At 40.3% G+C, this 16,939-nt stretch overlaps 1 protein-coding gene across 3 annotated transcripts in view; it reads right to left on the reverse strand.

The window, feature by feature from the left end:
* Positions 1–886: 886 nt before the first annotated feature.
* The window catches only part of RAD50 (RAD50 double strand break repair protein), a 186,442-nt gene continuing 170,389 nt past the window's right edge, over positions 887–16,939 (reverse strand). For all 3 annotated transcript variants that reach the window (XM_045576654.1, XM_045576655.1, XM_036424794.2), the window contains 5 exons: positions 16,394–16,618; positions 5,306–5,391; positions 4,641–4,783; positions 2,424–2,557; positions 887–1,237 (listed from right to left, as the gene is read on the reverse strand). In XM_045576654.1, the coding sequence (XP_045432610.1) occupies positions 1,051–1,237; positions 2,424–2,557; positions 4,641–4,783; positions 5,306–5,391; positions 16,394–16,618 (775 nt within the window). In that variant the 3' untranslated portion in view covers positions 887–1,050. The remainder of the gene's footprint in view (positions 1,238–2,423; positions 2,558–4,640; positions 4,784–5,305; positions 5,392–16,393; positions 16,619–16,939) is intronic.

The raw sequence follows: 16,939 nt of genomic DNA on the forward strand, positions 1-16,939 counted from the left end.
ATGGTTCCATGAAACCCTGAAGTCCCATTCAACTTTGTGAAATTTTAGCTGGGGAAACTGAGGCCCACAGGAAGGTCACTTGGCTGGATTTATAGAGTGAGTTGGAGGCATACATTAAAAGCTCATCATTTATGGTCATCATCAGATGTTAATAGTGACTGATAACTGAGTTTTTAAAAAGACTTTTTAAAAATTGATTTTTAGACACCTGCCTGGTGTGGTTGAGTGTTCAGACTCTTCAGCACCTGCAATGAAGAGTAACTGGTTGGATTCCTAGTCAAGAGCATGTACCTGGGTTGCAGGTTCAATCTCCAACCTCATTTAGGCGAATGCAGAGGCAACCAATCAATGTGTCTCTCTCACATCAATGTTTCTCTCTCTCCCCCTCCTTCCTTCTCTCTCTAAAAATCAATGGAAAAAATATCCTTGGATGTTAGACAAAAAATATTTTTAGAGAGAGAAGAAAATAGGGAAAGAGAAACACCAATGTGAGAACAAGACATCAATCAGCTGCCTCCTGTATGCCCCCACTGGGAGCCCAAAAGCCAGGCATATGCCTCAACTGGGAATCAAATGGGAAACCCTTCAGTGCACAGGATGATGTCCAACCAACTGGCCACACTGGCCAGAGTGACAGCTCGGCTTTTAAAAACCGTATCTTAGCAAATAAATGTAGTGATAACATTTAACACTTATTTTAAAATGCAAAGACCATAAATCTTGAAGGCAGTGAGGACCTACTTCTCAACGGTGCTGTGAGAAGTGAAAGGTAGTAGACAAGCTGTGAATCACACGCTGATGCTGGGAAGGAAAACTTGAGTCCAACTGTGAGCTCTGCAGGCTGTCAGGCTGCCTGGAGGGGGATGAAGTTCAGGAATCGTCCAAATTTCATGTGAAACAACTTTAATCATTTTAGAACTTCTCAGACATTCACAATCCTAGACACAGAGCTCCTTTAAAGAATGTATTTGCTTACTGACTCAGCTGATACCAGAAATAAGCAGTTGCCCAAGGACCTGTGTGTCTAAGGCAGCTAAATCTTGAGCCTTCTCAGTGAACATAAGCTTCCAGGGAGCTAATGTTGCACTTCACAATCTCTGAGCACTGGTCGATGTTCTTCTTAATCCTGTAGAATTTCTCTACATACTCAGATCGCCCCAAGAGCTCCACAAAATCTTCATCGTGAGTGATTACCAGAAGCTGAAAGTTACGCTGCTGTGAGCGACTCTTTATAATCCTGAAATAATAGATTTAGAACATGTTGTTACTAAAGAGCATATATAACACATATAACCCTTCTTTCAAAAAGCTGCTGAGAACCTTGTTTGACATATGACTGAGTGGCCGGGCCTCTGCCAGCCCTGCAGGAAGTGGGCTGGACCCGGCCTCTGCCAGGTAGGAGCCCATCTCCTCTCCAGGCAGTGGGTGTGGCTTACTAACTGGTAAGAAGACGTGATCTAGTTTCTTCCAGAACCCGAAGTTCTTACCATAGCAGCTGGAAATGCCCTAAAGTTTTCCTTAATATCTATGCTGCTTAACTTTAGGAGTCTGACTTACTCCTTTGCCTTGGGTTTTCTTGACCTCTGACTAGTTTCCTCTGGAAGAAAATACCTTTTCTTTTTGAAAAGACTACAGGCAAGGGGAATAACGTGTGCAAGGCCTGCTGCCTTCTCAGGAGCTGTGTCTACTCAGAATTCTGCCACCCCCAGTCACTAGATGCATCATGAGCATGACACACACCTGAGTGGGTGGACTGAGACACTGTGCTCGTTATCTGTACGCTGAGGTTACGAGGCCGAGACCTGAAAGACCTTTTCCTTTAACCAAACACTTGTCTATCCATTGCCCGGAGCTGGATGCACTCAGGTTCAGAAGCACTGGCCCTTACGTGCTGGTCACACAGGTCTCCTGGGAGGTGGCTCTGTGGTTGCTCAATTCTCCCTCTGGCCCACACCTGGCTATTGGGTAGGAAATATGTGCCAGGGTCTCCCACAGGTGCCCATGCTGCAAGGTGTGTACAGTTTTCCTTTCTGGATTCCACTTAACCACCAATATGCTTTCGAATAAGAGCTGTCATTCCTCAAAGAGTGTGACGCATGTGGAAGCTGGGGAGACAGTCCAAAACCACCGTGACCACCTAGAATGTTTGACAAGTCATGGTAGCTCCCGTACAGAACATGTGGGCCCCTCTGGTGGGTTTACAGGAAAGCCAAACCAAACCAGAATGCTCACCACAGTTTCCCTATGAACACCCTCGGGGAGGTGCAGGGTGTGTCTGCTGCTGGTCACCGTCTAGTTCATTTTAAAAATTTGATAAATTACCATCAAAAGGTAAAGCCAACCAGCTTCCCCAAGGAAAACACATCTAGAGAGGGTTTCACCAGGGAACTCTCTTAATCTTACTTTAAATTTGAGAAACTTACTCAACCAGCGAATGTGCAAGAGATTCAATGTTTTCTCGGTCAAGATTCGTTGTTGGCTCATCCAAGGCAAGGATGCCGCAGTTCAAGCAGAAGGTCTCAGCCAGGGCCAGGCGGATGATGAGGGAGGCCAGCACCTGGAGAAAGCACCAAAGCTGAGCTTTCGCGCAGACCTGGCGGGTCTCTTCCGACGGGAAAGGTCACAGGGCCGCTGACCTGCTTGGGAGAGCCTGGTGCTGTGACCAACTTTATGCCCTTCCAGAAAGTGAACCATCACGTGCACGATCTCAGCTTACGTGCAATGAAATGAAATGCTAAAAGCAGTGCTGACCCCCTACTCCCAATCACATCAGCTATCACAAAACTTGAAATCACAGACGTGAATCAGAAATGTACTGCCATTTAGTATTAATAAATAATTTGGTATAAGATGAACAACCTAAAAAGTCACAACCTATATTTTCCTGATAATGAGATTTATCAGGACACCTGGATACATTACATTTCCCAGAGCCTCAGAGACCTTTTCTCTCTCTGTTCTGTGGTCTAAAAGAGGCACCTAACTTACATCATTCTCTCACCCACACAAATGTGTTCGTGCATTTTGAGAAAGAATGAATGAATGCCTGGGTCAAAGTACCAGGAGCCTTATGTAAGCCTCCCTGTAGGAAATCCAAACAACCTACACTGAGGCACGTCCGTGGTTAATGAAACCTAATCCAACCCCCTCAGGCCTGGCTGGAACCATCTGAGGGCACAAGGCACACCAATGAGAGTGAAGGACGCTTCTAGGAAGTCTAAGGCCTCTGTGTGAGCTGTGAGTGCCCTCCCCTCGAATGTGAGTGAAGGCGGCGGGGACCCATGCTTCTAGAGCAGCCGGCAGCCGCTCTCGCTGGAGTGCTCGGCCCTTTGGACAGACACTCCTCTGTGACCCGCTGCCGCCACACCCCTCCCCCCACTGCTCCGAGTGGCCCACCTCTTCCAAACCACCCTCCGTCTTCTCCCCCAATCACTGCAAATTTTTCTAATTTACAGTAGTTACAGGAAATCTACTTTTATTTAGAAACTATTTTTGAAAGTATTTTTAATCCAACATGTTTCAAACTATATTTTTCCATTCATCATTACCACTAAAAATCACCAAAGCAAGTAGGGGATACTGATTATGTATAAAAAAATTGTCGTTTTTTTTTTTTTTGCAGACTAGGATTACGATAATCTGCAAATGCCTTTAAACTAGTATAGCTGTCTGGGCTGACAACAAAAATACATGCATGGAGTGTCTTTAGGTCAAAATTTAAAACTACAAAAATAACTTGGGTAACATGAGCATCTATTTCTGGAATTTTAAAAATTTGTTAAAACCAAGGGTAAAGAGATATCAATATAATCTTTTGCTTCCAATCTGAAAGGAGGAATCTGTGGCATCTTGGGTGCCAACCTGTGTACAGGGAAGACCCAGTCTTGTTCCCCAAGGATGCAGGCCCCACTTTCCTCACTCTAAAACATCTTTCCTCTAATTTGCTCTGTGCTCCCTACCCAACCCAGGCTGTCCTAGAGCTTCACAAAACACCAGGTGCCCCATCCTTCACTCTTAGATTGGTGTGCCTTGTTTCCGATGGTTCCAGCTGGCCCTGAGTGTGTGTGTGTGTGGTGGTCTGCAGGCCCCAAGGCTGGGCTGGGTGGTGTTGGGGACTCGGACCTATAAGGGGCTGCTTTCCCAATGAGGCTCCTAGTAGAACGCCTCATCTGGCTCAGCCTAGGATCTAGTTTGCTAATACTGCCTGTCACTGACTCTAAAACACACCTCACTCCCACTTGACTCCTCTCAAATCAGGATGCATTTTATAATTACAACTGCCTTTTTTCTTTCTTAGTGGCACATAAAATGGTGAGTTCTGCAATCAATGACACAGTAACCTTATTCCCATAAGGAATCTGTAAAACATGGTCTTCAGCTCCTTGATTTATATTTAGCCCATCCTGTGAGAATGTTTCAGGCCCTCCTCCGAAAGCCTAATTTACGTAATGCTGCAGGAAATGCTGGTTAGCAGTTGGGAGTGTGGTGAGGGCAGCGGATCCTGACAGGAGCGCCGTAGCCAGGAGCGCGGAAGGAGCTTCCCACCGTTCCCGGGCGGCCTTTGGGGCTCCCCCGCACTGACGTGTTTCTCTTCGTCGAGTCTCTGGGTGAAGGTGGCCCCTGGGTTCTTAAGTACCTGCCTTTTGTCCAGCACTGCATCGTCCTCGCATATCCAAGGCCGTGTCCCCCTTCAGCATCACCACGCGGTAGTTGTAATTCCGCCGTTTATCAGAAGCGGATACGTTTTCATCGGCATCAGACCGGATTTCTATATATTCAATGTCTGACACAGAAGGAAGAGATTTCAGAGGAAACTACGCTCTGTAGCCTATTGTCTTTGCCAACATGATCAACAAGCCCCGGAGCAACGTGCGAGGCTGACGTGATGGGGGAGACCTGGCTCGTCTGGACCCTTTCCTCTGGCTGAGGGGGTTCCCACTGATTCCTAGCTGGAAGCAACCCAGAGACCCCGACCCCGGCCTCAGTGCCGCCTTTCTCGGTTCTACTTTACTAAGAGTTTCCTCCTGATGGTTTCTTCTTATCGCATTTCGGCTTATCCCTATCGACACTCAACAGAATTTATTATGTCATCAGCTAAATATAATGTGCATCGTAGCCAAATATGTAAGGCCTACCAGGCTCTGGAATAGAAACCTCTGCATTTCTTCTTGCTACAAGATGTTGCCAAGATAAGAATTCTTAGAACACATCAAAGAGGTGCTCAGCAAGGGCCCGGAGGGGCACGGCTCGATGAGGAGGGCGGGAGCGGGGACGGGCTTGGGAGGGCGGGGACACCACGCGGTACCTTGTCCACGATAGGTGCTTCGCCAGAGGTCACGGATGATTTTATTGATTTCTTCCATTTTCATGCTGTGGAATTTCATTATTGCTCTAGGGAAAAAGCCAGTGGTACTTTTAATAGAATAATATGGTAACATATTATTACATGTAACAGTAACATTAAAATGAGAAATATAATGTGTATATTAATGTAACATCATAACAATATCACGAAGTAACTCCCCTGATATTTCATGAAAAAGGGATACAGTAAGAGCTAGAAAAAATAACCAAGACCAAGACCTTGCTGCTTGGCTAATAATGAGAACTGCTTTCATGTTTCCAGAGCTCAGGGTCCCTGCCTCCCCATTTGTACTCTTTATGTTACGACAAACACTCCCTTAAATACACACACAAACTCTGTGAACGTTTCAGGAAACAGTCTTCAGTGACTTTTCCTCAGGCTTATTGGAAGGACTGTTTCCACTGACGGCCACCATTACAGGAAGGCCTGCTGAATGGAGGAGAGTAAAGAGGGGAGGGAGGGGTACGGGGTCCCTTACTCTGTGGGGAAATAGGCAAATCTCTGCAAATGCTGTCGTTTCCTTTTTAATTACTGGTAAGGTTTACCAAGTCAGTCTCTCAGGCTGCTTTTATTCCTCAGATCTGTGAGCTTTTTATCTATTAGAAGCTTTGGTACAGAAAGGGTGATTTAGAGGCTTAAACTGAGCTGAACCTCAAAACTTTTATTTTCCCTTTTTGGTCAAAGATTCATAATCCTAACTAATATGTACACCTTCCTGTCCCCTTGCAACACTCTTAAAAAACTAGTAGTTTCTGAACCCTGAAAAGAATAATGTTTGTAAAAACAAAAGCAGCCTTCAAAAGCTAATGCAGCTCTTGCTGTTGTCACCTTTCACCAAAGCCCTGGGCTCTGTGGAGGCTTATGAACCAACCAGCGTGCCCAGTGACACCCGGCAGACACCATGCCACCCCACAGAGGATGTGAGGCCTCCCTTCCATCTGCGCGGCTCTTATCTGATACACACAAAACAGAAACTGAACGTAATGCTGCTGCTCTTCACAATCACTTCATGATCTTCTGGTTCACTAGCCAAAGAGAAAGAAATGACTCAACATAAATACATTTTAGGTATCAGATGAAGGATTTTGAAGTAATTGACTGGAAAAAACCATATTCTGCTTGATGATGAGAATGCAAGTCTCCATATTCTACTTTATACATCTTCTCAGGCTAACGTTTTATACTCCTTTAAAAAGACGGAGACAGCCCTAGCCAGTGTGGCCCAGTGGTTAGAGTACTGGCCCATGAGCCAAAGGGCACATACCTAGGTTGCAGGTTTGATCCCTGGCCCCAACCGTGGGTGTGTGCGGGAGGCAACTAATTGATGTGTCTCTCACATTGATGTTTCTCTCTCCCTGCCCTACCCCCTTTCTCTCTTCCACTCTCTAAAAATCAATGAAAAAAAAATCTTTGGGGTGAGGATTAACAAAAAATAAAGAATGGAGATAAAATGTCTCAATATTTGCTATAAAACACACACACACACATATACTCTCACCCTCAGAGAATGTTCCTGGGACCAAACATGTAATCCATAGTTGTTTTTTTTAAAAAGTAATCCTCACCTGAGGATAGGTTTGTTTTTAATTGATTTTAGAGAGGACGGGAGGAGAAACACTGAAGTGAGAGACATAGACCAGCTGCCTCATGAATGCACCCCAACTGGGGATTGAACCCGCAACCCAGATTGTGCCCTGACCTAGAATCAAACCCACAACCTATGTGTTGTACGGAACAATGTCCAACCTGCTGAACCACCTGGCCCAGGTTATAAGCCATAGTTTTATATATTATGATCCTAACTTTTCAAATGATTTTTTTTAAGAAGTCACCTTTCCATTCAAGTTAAAAATCTTCCATAAATAAACTTTCCCAAAGTAGAGAACAAGCCACAGCTGAGGCAGGGGCTCCAAGGGGCAAGCACAGGCCTCTGCTGTGCCTCCCTGTACAGCCGCGGTGGTGTGTCTGGCCTGTGGCTAGTGTGCTGAGAGAGCACTGCGAGAAAGACCCAGATCCTCCAAGGGCTGTGTCAGACACAGCTGACACTACTTGGTTGTACCACTTCTGTCTACTCTTGGAGTTTAACCCCCCCCAATGAGGGAATAACAATAATAATAGTGGTTACTATTGATGAGCATTAACTTATGGAAGGCACAAATATGCTTAAACAATCATATTATTTCATTTAATCCTTAAATACTGGGAGAGTTACGTTTAGTTATACCCATTTTCCCATTAAGATAATGTCAGTAACTTCATCAGAATTAGAGAAAAGTGGATAGACTATTAACAGCCCTTGAATGTGATAATTAAAAATTTAAAAAGATAGTCAAAATGCCATCTTTAAAGCCACCAAGCTCAGATAGTTTTATGACTAGATATTCTCCATTCTTCAAGGTACATCTGTACCCTTAAAAGTCTCAAGTATATGAAATATTACATAGCAAAAAGAAATGTAAGTAGAGCCTGGCCTGTCTGGCTCAGTGGTTGAGTATCGAACCATGTGTCCTGACCAGGAACTGCACTATGACCTCCTAGTTCATACTTAGGAGAGAGTCGACACTCAATCACTAGCCACACAGGCTGGACTCAGTGGTTGAGTGTGGACTGGATCTCCAGTAGGGGGTGTGCAGGAGGCAGCTGATCAATGTTTCTCTCTCATCATTGATGTTTCTCTCTCTCCCTTCCTCTCTTAAATCAATAAAAATATTTTTTAGAGAAATATAAGTAGAAAGAGAAAAAAAGAAATAACCTATATAAGATCATTTAGTAGTAAGTATTAAAAAGAATATATCAGGACCAAGTAATATTTATCCCACGAATAGTATAACTGAAAAAAAAACAAACAAACAAACCTGACTCACTCTATTAATGGACTATAAGGATAAAAAAATCATCTCAATAAATGTTCAAAAAGTACTTGTTAAAACACTGAGTTTTGTTAAAAAACCTCAGTGAAAAATAGAAAATTTTCTTAATTTAACAAAATGATTTGATCAGATATCCACAGCAGCATTCAATTAATGTTGAAATATACAGAAGTGTTACTGCTAAAGACTGTAACAAAAGAAAGATGCCTCTTATTATGGCTACCCTAAAATAATATCCTAGAGATCCCTAACAATTCAGGAAGACAATGAAGAAGAGGAAGCAGCAGCCCACAGCATGCCATTGTGTCTGTAAGTGATATAACTGTGCACTCAGAAAATCTAAGAAATCAACTGTAAAGCTATTAAGACTAATACAGTGGCCTAAACAGGTTTGGCTCAGTGGATAGAGCATTGGCCTGCGGACTGAAGGGTCCCAGGTTTGATACTGGTCAAGGGCATATACCTTGGTTGCGGGCACATCATCAAAGGTGGTGTGCAAGAGGCAGCTGATCGATGTTTCTCTCTCATCAATGTTTCTAATTCTCTATCCCTCTCCCTTCCTTTCTGTAAAAAAATCAATTTAAAAAATATATTTTTTAAAAAAGACTAACACAATGGTCAGAAAGTTTTATTATCTAGTAGCAAAATCCAATAAAAAACAATAGAAAAAAGGGATCCTAATCACAGTGGCAATTAAAACTATGAAATAAACACTTTGGGAAAAAATCTAACAAAACGGTACAGGCTCTAAACGGAAAGCTATAAAACTTTACAATAGGACAAAAAGATCTGATTAAATAGAAGAGACTAGTTATAGAGTCCAAAATGGGAGACCCAATACTGCAAAGATGTCTACTCTCCACGGTAATCCATAAAGCAAATGCAATCCAAACACAACTCCCAACAAGATTAAAACCATTTAAAAAATTAAATCCATAAGGTGACTCTAAAGTTCTTATTTCAAAAGAATAATACAAAAGAATAAATTCAATAGGACAGAAAAAGAAATGAAATAAAATCAAATACTTGCAGAACTTGTTTCATAAATGACATTTTTAATCAATAGAGCTTTCAGTAGTGTTGGAGAAAGGAAAAACTTTAACTTATATCACTATCCTTTAACAAACCTCAAATATAATCCAAATTAATTAAAGGATTAAAATTTAAATACAACTAACAAGAAAACATTTTTATAATTTTAAGATTGAAAAGGTCCATCTAATCCAGAAGCCATAAAGACTAGAAATTTGCCTACCTAGAAATTAAAAGTCACAAACAATACTATAAAGTTAAAGGACAATGACAAACTAGGAATAACTTAACTTGCAATGTATGTGAAAAGGATTAATATCCAGAATATATATTTAAAAAGTGGTACAAATCATTGAGAAAAAAACAACCTAATAGAAAAACTGGTAAAAAGATATGAATAGGCAATTCTTGGAGAAGAAATACAAATAGCCAACATATGTAAAAAGGGTTTAATCTCACTAGTAAATAGGGAAATGTAAATTAAAGTGAGCAATTTTTTTTTGTGTGTAACAGACTGGCAAAAATTAGAATGGGTAATAATATGAAGACATAGAGAAATACACTATTGGTTGTTCATACACTATTGGTGAATACAAATTTTGTAAATGTGTTTAGAAGGCAATTTGGCAATAACAACTTAAAAATGTATATACCCTCTGACCCATTGTTTCTTTTTTCTCTTCTTTTTTTAAAATATATTTTATTGATTTTTTACAGAGAGGAAGGAAGAGAGCTAGAGAGCTAGAAATGTCAATGAGAGAGAAAAATTGACCAGCTGCCTCCTGTACCCCCCAACCGGGGATGTGTCCACAACCAAGGTACATGCCCTTGACCAGAATCGAACCTGGGACCTTTCAGTCCGCAGACCGACGCTCTACCACTGAGCCAAACCGGTTTTGGCTCATTCTGTTTCTAAGAAGTTATCTTCCTAGTGTATCTGCACAAGTGTGCAAAGACATACACTGTAGCACTATCTATAGTAGCTTAAAAATTTCCTAATATGTCCATCTGTGGTTAAATAAAGTAGGCAACAACCATTTTATAGAATATTATGCAGCCATTAAAAGTGAGGTACTTACAAACATGAACATAAAAGATTTTCATTACATGTTAAGTGAAAGGAAAAGCCAACAGGAAAATACCTACAGTGTGATATTATTCACACAGAAACAAAAAATATCTATTTGTATATACATACTTACAAAAGATCTGTGAGGGAAATAAAAACATGTCACCAATGTACTAACACTTAAGTGCTGAATAAATATTAGACATTGTCATGAAAATAAACCTAAGTCCAATGTGAACCATGTTCTGTGATTTGGATAGTAATGGAGTGAGTACAGGGAAGCATAAATATCTATAATATAAAGGCTGAATGGGTTAAGTCGTGTAAGTTGTACAAAATATTATGGAGTACACAGGAAGGAAAAATTACATCTGCTTAGGAAGGGCTTCATCAAGGTAACGTTCCAAGGAAGAGAAATAGCATGGGAAACCTGGGATATCCTAGGAAAGAAAATGTCCAGTTTGCTTAGATCACAGTGAGTGTTGAGAGATGAAATGGGAAAGGCCAGGTGTGGAAGTCTGTCCTCAAATTAGCAGGAAATAGAGACAACTACCTTTAGGAAAATTAACCCGGTGAAAGTACAATATATAAGGGGGTAGGAGGGACAAAGAAGTGGGAAAACTATAATAATATAGGTAAAAGCAAGGAGGTTCTGACGTAAGAGGGAGCTATGTGAGAAAAGCAGCTCTGACACAGGACTGGCAGAAATCATAGGAAGGTGGACTGCTGATCAACAAATACAGGCCCAGAGATGAACTCCATACACCTTTAAGCATCTGGACTTCATAATTAACATTTAAGATTGACCTTGAAGGCCCAGGACCTTTAGTAAACAATCATTCTGCTGAGGCAAAGATATGAATTTCAGGGGCTGGAAACTGCTGTGGGCAAGTGACCATCTGGTTAGTTGCATCAGACCCACCATGTGCCTGGTGTGCATGTCACTTGGTTAAATGCATGTACTCACATAAAGTGGTACATTTTGTGAAAACTGGTTCCCGCAAGAGAATGGAAGAGCTAAGAATGTAGTGGTCTATAAATTATTTGGTCCTATATTTAATCTGAAAGATTTCCTTTAAAATTTCAGTAACAATCTATGTTGTATTATGAGGACAAATGATAGCTTTAGGGTAGTGATAATTCTGGTGATCAATGAAAGTCTTAGGATATGATTCTCACAAATGGCAAGGGCCTACCGATTTCCTGTTTGAAAGAAGGCCTGGGACAGCACGAGGCCAGTGAAACAATTCGTATGATACCATAATGGTAGATACACATCATTACATATTTGTCCAAACTCATAGGATGTATTACAATAAGAGTGAATCCTAATGTAAATGATGGACTTTGGGATATCATGACAGGTCAGTGTAGGTTCAACTGTTCCACTCTAGGAAGGCTGCTGATGGGGGGAGAGGCTATGGTTACGAGGTTGGGGGAGGTATGTGGGAAATCTCTATTTTCTGCTCCATTTCATGGTGAACCTAAAACTGCTCTAAATAAAGTCTATTTTAAAAAGAGAGAGAGAGAGAGAAACAGAAAGAGATATGGGCCAATGTAACTTGTGCAGCTGTTTCTATCCATGTCCCTCTTCCTTCTTTACGCAGCATCTCCTGTAAACGTCAGGCTGACTACACTGTCCTTTAGTAGCTCTTTGCACCAGGGCTTCTGCCCTGGCGATGAGATGACTTTCCTTTTTGTTCTAAGCTGTCCAGCTGCCTCCCACGCTTAATGAGAGGCTCTGTAAACTTCTACATTATCTCCTTCCTAAGTATACAGATGTTCGAGTTTTATGTCACATCTGAAGCGTATTAGGCCTCCCCAGGACCATAGTTCAGGGTTTTTGTTGCCGTTCTGAGACCACATTTTAAATCAGGAGTTAACCTTTAGCAAAGAACTGAATATCTGATACGGAGTAATTAGAGACCAGGTATCTAAGGGGTTGAAAAATATCTAAATAGTCCAAAACCGCCGAAACCAGTTTGGCTCAGTGGTAGAGCATTGGTCTGCGGACTGAAAGGTCCCAGGTTCGATTCCGGTCAGGGGCATGTACATTGGTTGTGGGCACATCCCTGGTAGGGGGTGTGCAGGAGGCAGCTGGTCGATGTTTCTCTCTCATCGACGTTTCTAGCTCTCTATCTCTCTCCTTTCTTCTCTGTAAAATATCAATAAAATATATTTAAAAATAAATAAAAATAAATAAATAGTCCAAAACCTTCCTGCCAGGAAAAGACCTTCTAGGTCCTTCTTCTTTCATTATTTAAACCATCTCCAGGTACTAAGGAAGGTTAGCTACCATTTTGCAAAATTTGAACTAATGCACCTAAAATGACAAATCTTGAACTGGATTTCCCCATTGTCTCAAGCTATTTTATTGAGTATTGATTAAAAGGGCCAAATACAAATATGCCTTACTAATAAAAAAAATATGAGTTCAGAAGTTTGAAAAATTAAATGAAAATAAAATTGGAAAGAAGTAGCAAAGATTATATTTAACAAAGGATATTTTCTAACAAAATTATCTTTATCCTTATATTTAAAATTGTACCAAACTTTGAGATACATAGTTTGCTAAGAAATTGGCTATGACCATTGTTATTCATGATTACACTGGATACTCTTCCCTGCTGCCCTGGTACTTACCACCGTGAGAACTTCCTGTCTCCTAACATTTAGGCCAGCGGAAGCCCTCTTGTATAGAGGAAATGGTATCATGAGTATCATGTTTCAAACTAATAATGATTTTCATTACGGAGCCAAACTCAAAATCCCTAATTTGCCAAACTTAAGCTGTGCATTTAAAAGAAAAAGACCACCTTTTCTAAATAAAGCCCTTAAGACTATTACATTCTTAAAACTAATGAACTAATTTCCCTTAGCCAGACTCTTAAAACACAAACACACACACACACACACACATCACAAAACAGCTTTTAAAATTCAAGCAATGGCTCAACCATTATCACAAGATAAACATTTGGTTAAAAAAACACACAACAAACTACAAGGAAGTGTGAAGTTTCTGGCTATCTTTTGGTTTTGGCTTGAGGCTGGAGGGACCCAGAGCAGTAAAACTGCTGCATCCATGATGAAGACAAGAACAGTGGTTGAAAAAGGAGCCCAGGCTAAGCTCTCCATGCATTTAAGGAGCAAGATTCTCAACAGACAGACAGAGTTGGTTACCCTGGATAAAAAACTGTAAAAGTTACATGTTTCCACGTAATCTCAGCAGAAGTGTGGCTTAATATGCAACCTTCTACGTTTGGAGAAGAATGACAGTGTAAGATTGGTGTAAGGTAGAAAAATGTACTCTGACATATTCTAAAAATCATTTAATTGATATGTTCTTTAAGAGTCAAGGAGCAATACATTCTAAATGATATTTTCCCTCTTCTCAGCCAGTGCAAGTGTCTCTGACCATCGGCAATGCTTATAATCAGTGATGTTTTTAGATGATTACTAATAACAGATGATAATCAGCTTTTCTTGAAAATGCATTGCTAATTTCCTGTGTTACCTTAAATAGACAGCTAAATGCAACTACTACACTGACTGTATGCTACATTGTAAGAGGTGAAACAATGAGGGAAATTTTGAACCTTTCTTCTAGGTGAGAAGGCAAATTTAAGGCTCATCGTATAAACCTTAAGACTCAATTTTGGGAAAACCTTTACCAATTCTTTTCTTCTTACTTAGTAGAATCCATCTGATTACCAGATAAAGACCTCAGTAAATAGCTTGGGTTTGTTCCTTCAGTGAGCCCAAATTGCTGGAAAGCCCCTGCACCTCCCTATCAGAGGCTTCTAGGCCTCTGATTGGCCACACAAAACCCTCTCACCCCCATTGCTGGGCTATGTGATGCCTCTGTGATTGAGGCATTTTTTTTCTCGACTGAAATGTCCTTCCTTATTAAAGGCCCAGGTCAAACATAGACTATGGGGCACCTACAATGGTCTCCCTGTTGGACTGTTTGCAGGAGGGACAGAATATAATATCTCTGTCTTCCCTGAAGAGAAGACAGAAGATGGACTTGGGAATGAGCATGTGCATTACTGAGGACATTCCTCCTCTTGTGGCTCCCACTGGCTCTCTGGGTCTGCAGGAACAGCTGGAGGCCCCTAGCTGTAGTGTTCTACTTAGTCAATACTCACAAAACCAGGTCTGCAGGCAGTATACTAAGTAGAGGAGCTACCTAATGGCAGAATATGTGCAAATAAAATTTAAAACCAAACCTATCTATCTACCTGGCGCTGTACATAAAATTCCATTTAGTATTATCACTTAAATGTACTTAAATGTGAAAAGTAAAACTTTAAAACTTTTAGAAGGAAAGGTAAGAGTAGGGAAGGATTTCTTAAACAAGATTTAAAAAAGAGCTAACAACAAAAAAAAAGACTGGTAAATTCAATGACCCTGAAATCAAATCCACTAGAAGACTCTATAAGAAAGTGAAAAGATAAACACGAAAAGTTTGAAAAAAATATTTGTAATACATATAACTTAAAACGAATTAAAATGCAGAAGAAATAAAGAATATCTGCAAATCAATTAAGTGACTGAAAGCCCTTGCTGGGTGACCTAAGTGGTTGAAGTGTCATCCCATATACCAAAAGATTACAGATTCGATTCCTAATCAGGGTGCATACCTAGGCTGTGGGTTTGATGCCCAGTTGGGAAGCATACAAGAGGCCACAAAATGTTTCTCTCTCCTCTCCTCTCTCTCTAAAGTCAATAAACATATCCTTGGGTGAGGAGTAAGGAAAAAGAAACAAAACTAATAATACATTAAATATAGGTAAAGACACAAACATTTCAAAGAGGAAACAAAATGGTCAAACAAGAAAAACATGTTCAGCAATATTAGAAATCAGGGGATTGCAGATGAAGACCACAAAGATTTACCATTTTAAACTCAGATTGGCAAAAATTAAGAAACTGAAAAAAATCAATGTCAGAAGATGTGTTTACAAAATCCTTATATTCTGCTAGTGGTGCAAATCAGTAAAAATACTTTGGCAAAAAAAATTTAACATTATTTTGTAAAATTGAGCATACCCTGCAACCCAGAAACTTTAACCCACATATACTCAAGGGCTTTGGTCAGCAAACTGGCCCCTTGAGTGTGGCTCTTCCACAAAAATACCACGGTCTGGGTGAGTCTATTTTGAAGTGGCGTTAGAAGAAGTTTAAGTTTAAAAAAAATTTGGCTCTCAAAAGAAATTTTAATCGTTGTACTGTTGATATTTGGCTCTGTTGACTAATGACTAATGAGTTTGCCGATCGTTGTATTACACCTCTGCTCCAGAAGACATAGCAAGGATGTTCCCAGCAGAAAGGGTGATATCGGTGAAGACCCAGAAACAAAGGAATGTCCATCTACAGAATAGATACATGGTGGTCTATTCCCACAATAGAATTCTATATGTCGGTGAAGATGAATGAACAGCTCTAAGTAACATAAGCAAAACAGAATTTAAAAAAGTAAATCCTAGAAGAGTACACAGAATATAATTTTTAGCTCAAATTACATGTAATAAAAAAATTTTATTTTTTAAAAAATTGATTTTTTTATAGAGAGGAAGGGAAAGGGATAGAGAGTTAGAAATATCAATCTGCTGCCTCCTGCACACTCCCTACTGTGGATATACCCACAACCAAAGTATATGCCCTTGACTGGAATCGAATCTGGGACCATTCAGTCCACAGGCCAATTGCTCTATCCACTGAGCCAAACCATTTAGGTCTAAAATTATTTTTTAAAGCATATAAAATAAAAATCTGTGCCAGTGGTTACAGCGAGTGGGGATGGCAAAGGCTGAGATAAAGAGGGGCATTTAAGAGGATGCCAGTTAGTGATAATGGATTGGGTGTGTGTGAGGAGGGATATCATGACTACTCCTTAGCATTAATATGCTTTATAACTTACCTTTATAACTTCAGTATTTGTTGTATACATATAAATATATGTGTTTTCCATTCTTTGGCATGTATGACATATAATTAAAAAGAGGGAAATATTTATTACAATGGGGACAAATTCCCAGTCCAAATACTTACTGGTCAAGAGTCTTATAATAAATGTCCAGATCCTTGTTCACAAGCTCTGTTGTTCTCATAACAATCATCATTTCTCTATACTTTTCCTCGGCATCTCGAAATTGAGGGGATCGAAGTTCTTTCTTAAAGTGAATAATTTCTTCCTCATAACCCTTCTGTCGCCCTATTGCCAAACTGTGACTTCTTTTTATATTTTCTATTTTTTCTTCCAAGTTCTGATGTTCACTATATAAAAGGGAAAAATGACAAATGAGGACAATTTTTAGCTTTTGGCAGCTTGAAGCTGAAAAACTACATCTCTTTGGAAAAACACTTAGCATTCTCCTTAGCAATCAGCAGATGATAACAGAGTCTTTCCTTGGTTTTTATGTAAGGCTTCAGTACAAAAGAATATTTTCTTCCAAATCTCCAAAGCATCCAGCTTTCTAAACAGTTGATTTTTGTGTGCTGAATAAAGAATTCTCTTAACAAGTGAGCAATAAGAAAGTTCCTGACTTTTAACACTAAATAAAGCACTCTGTGACTAATATTAGAAATTCACAAACT

This window comes from Pipistrellus kuhlii, unplaced genomic scaffold (assembly GCF_014108245.1).
Source record: "Pipistrellus kuhlii isolate mPipKuh1 unplaced genomic scaffold, mPipKuh1.p scaffold_m20_p_8, whole genome shotgun sequence".
Classification (NCBI taxonomy): domain Eukaryota; kingdom Metazoa; phylum Chordata; class Mammalia; order Chiroptera; family Vespertilionidae; genus Pipistrellus; species Pipistrellus kuhlii.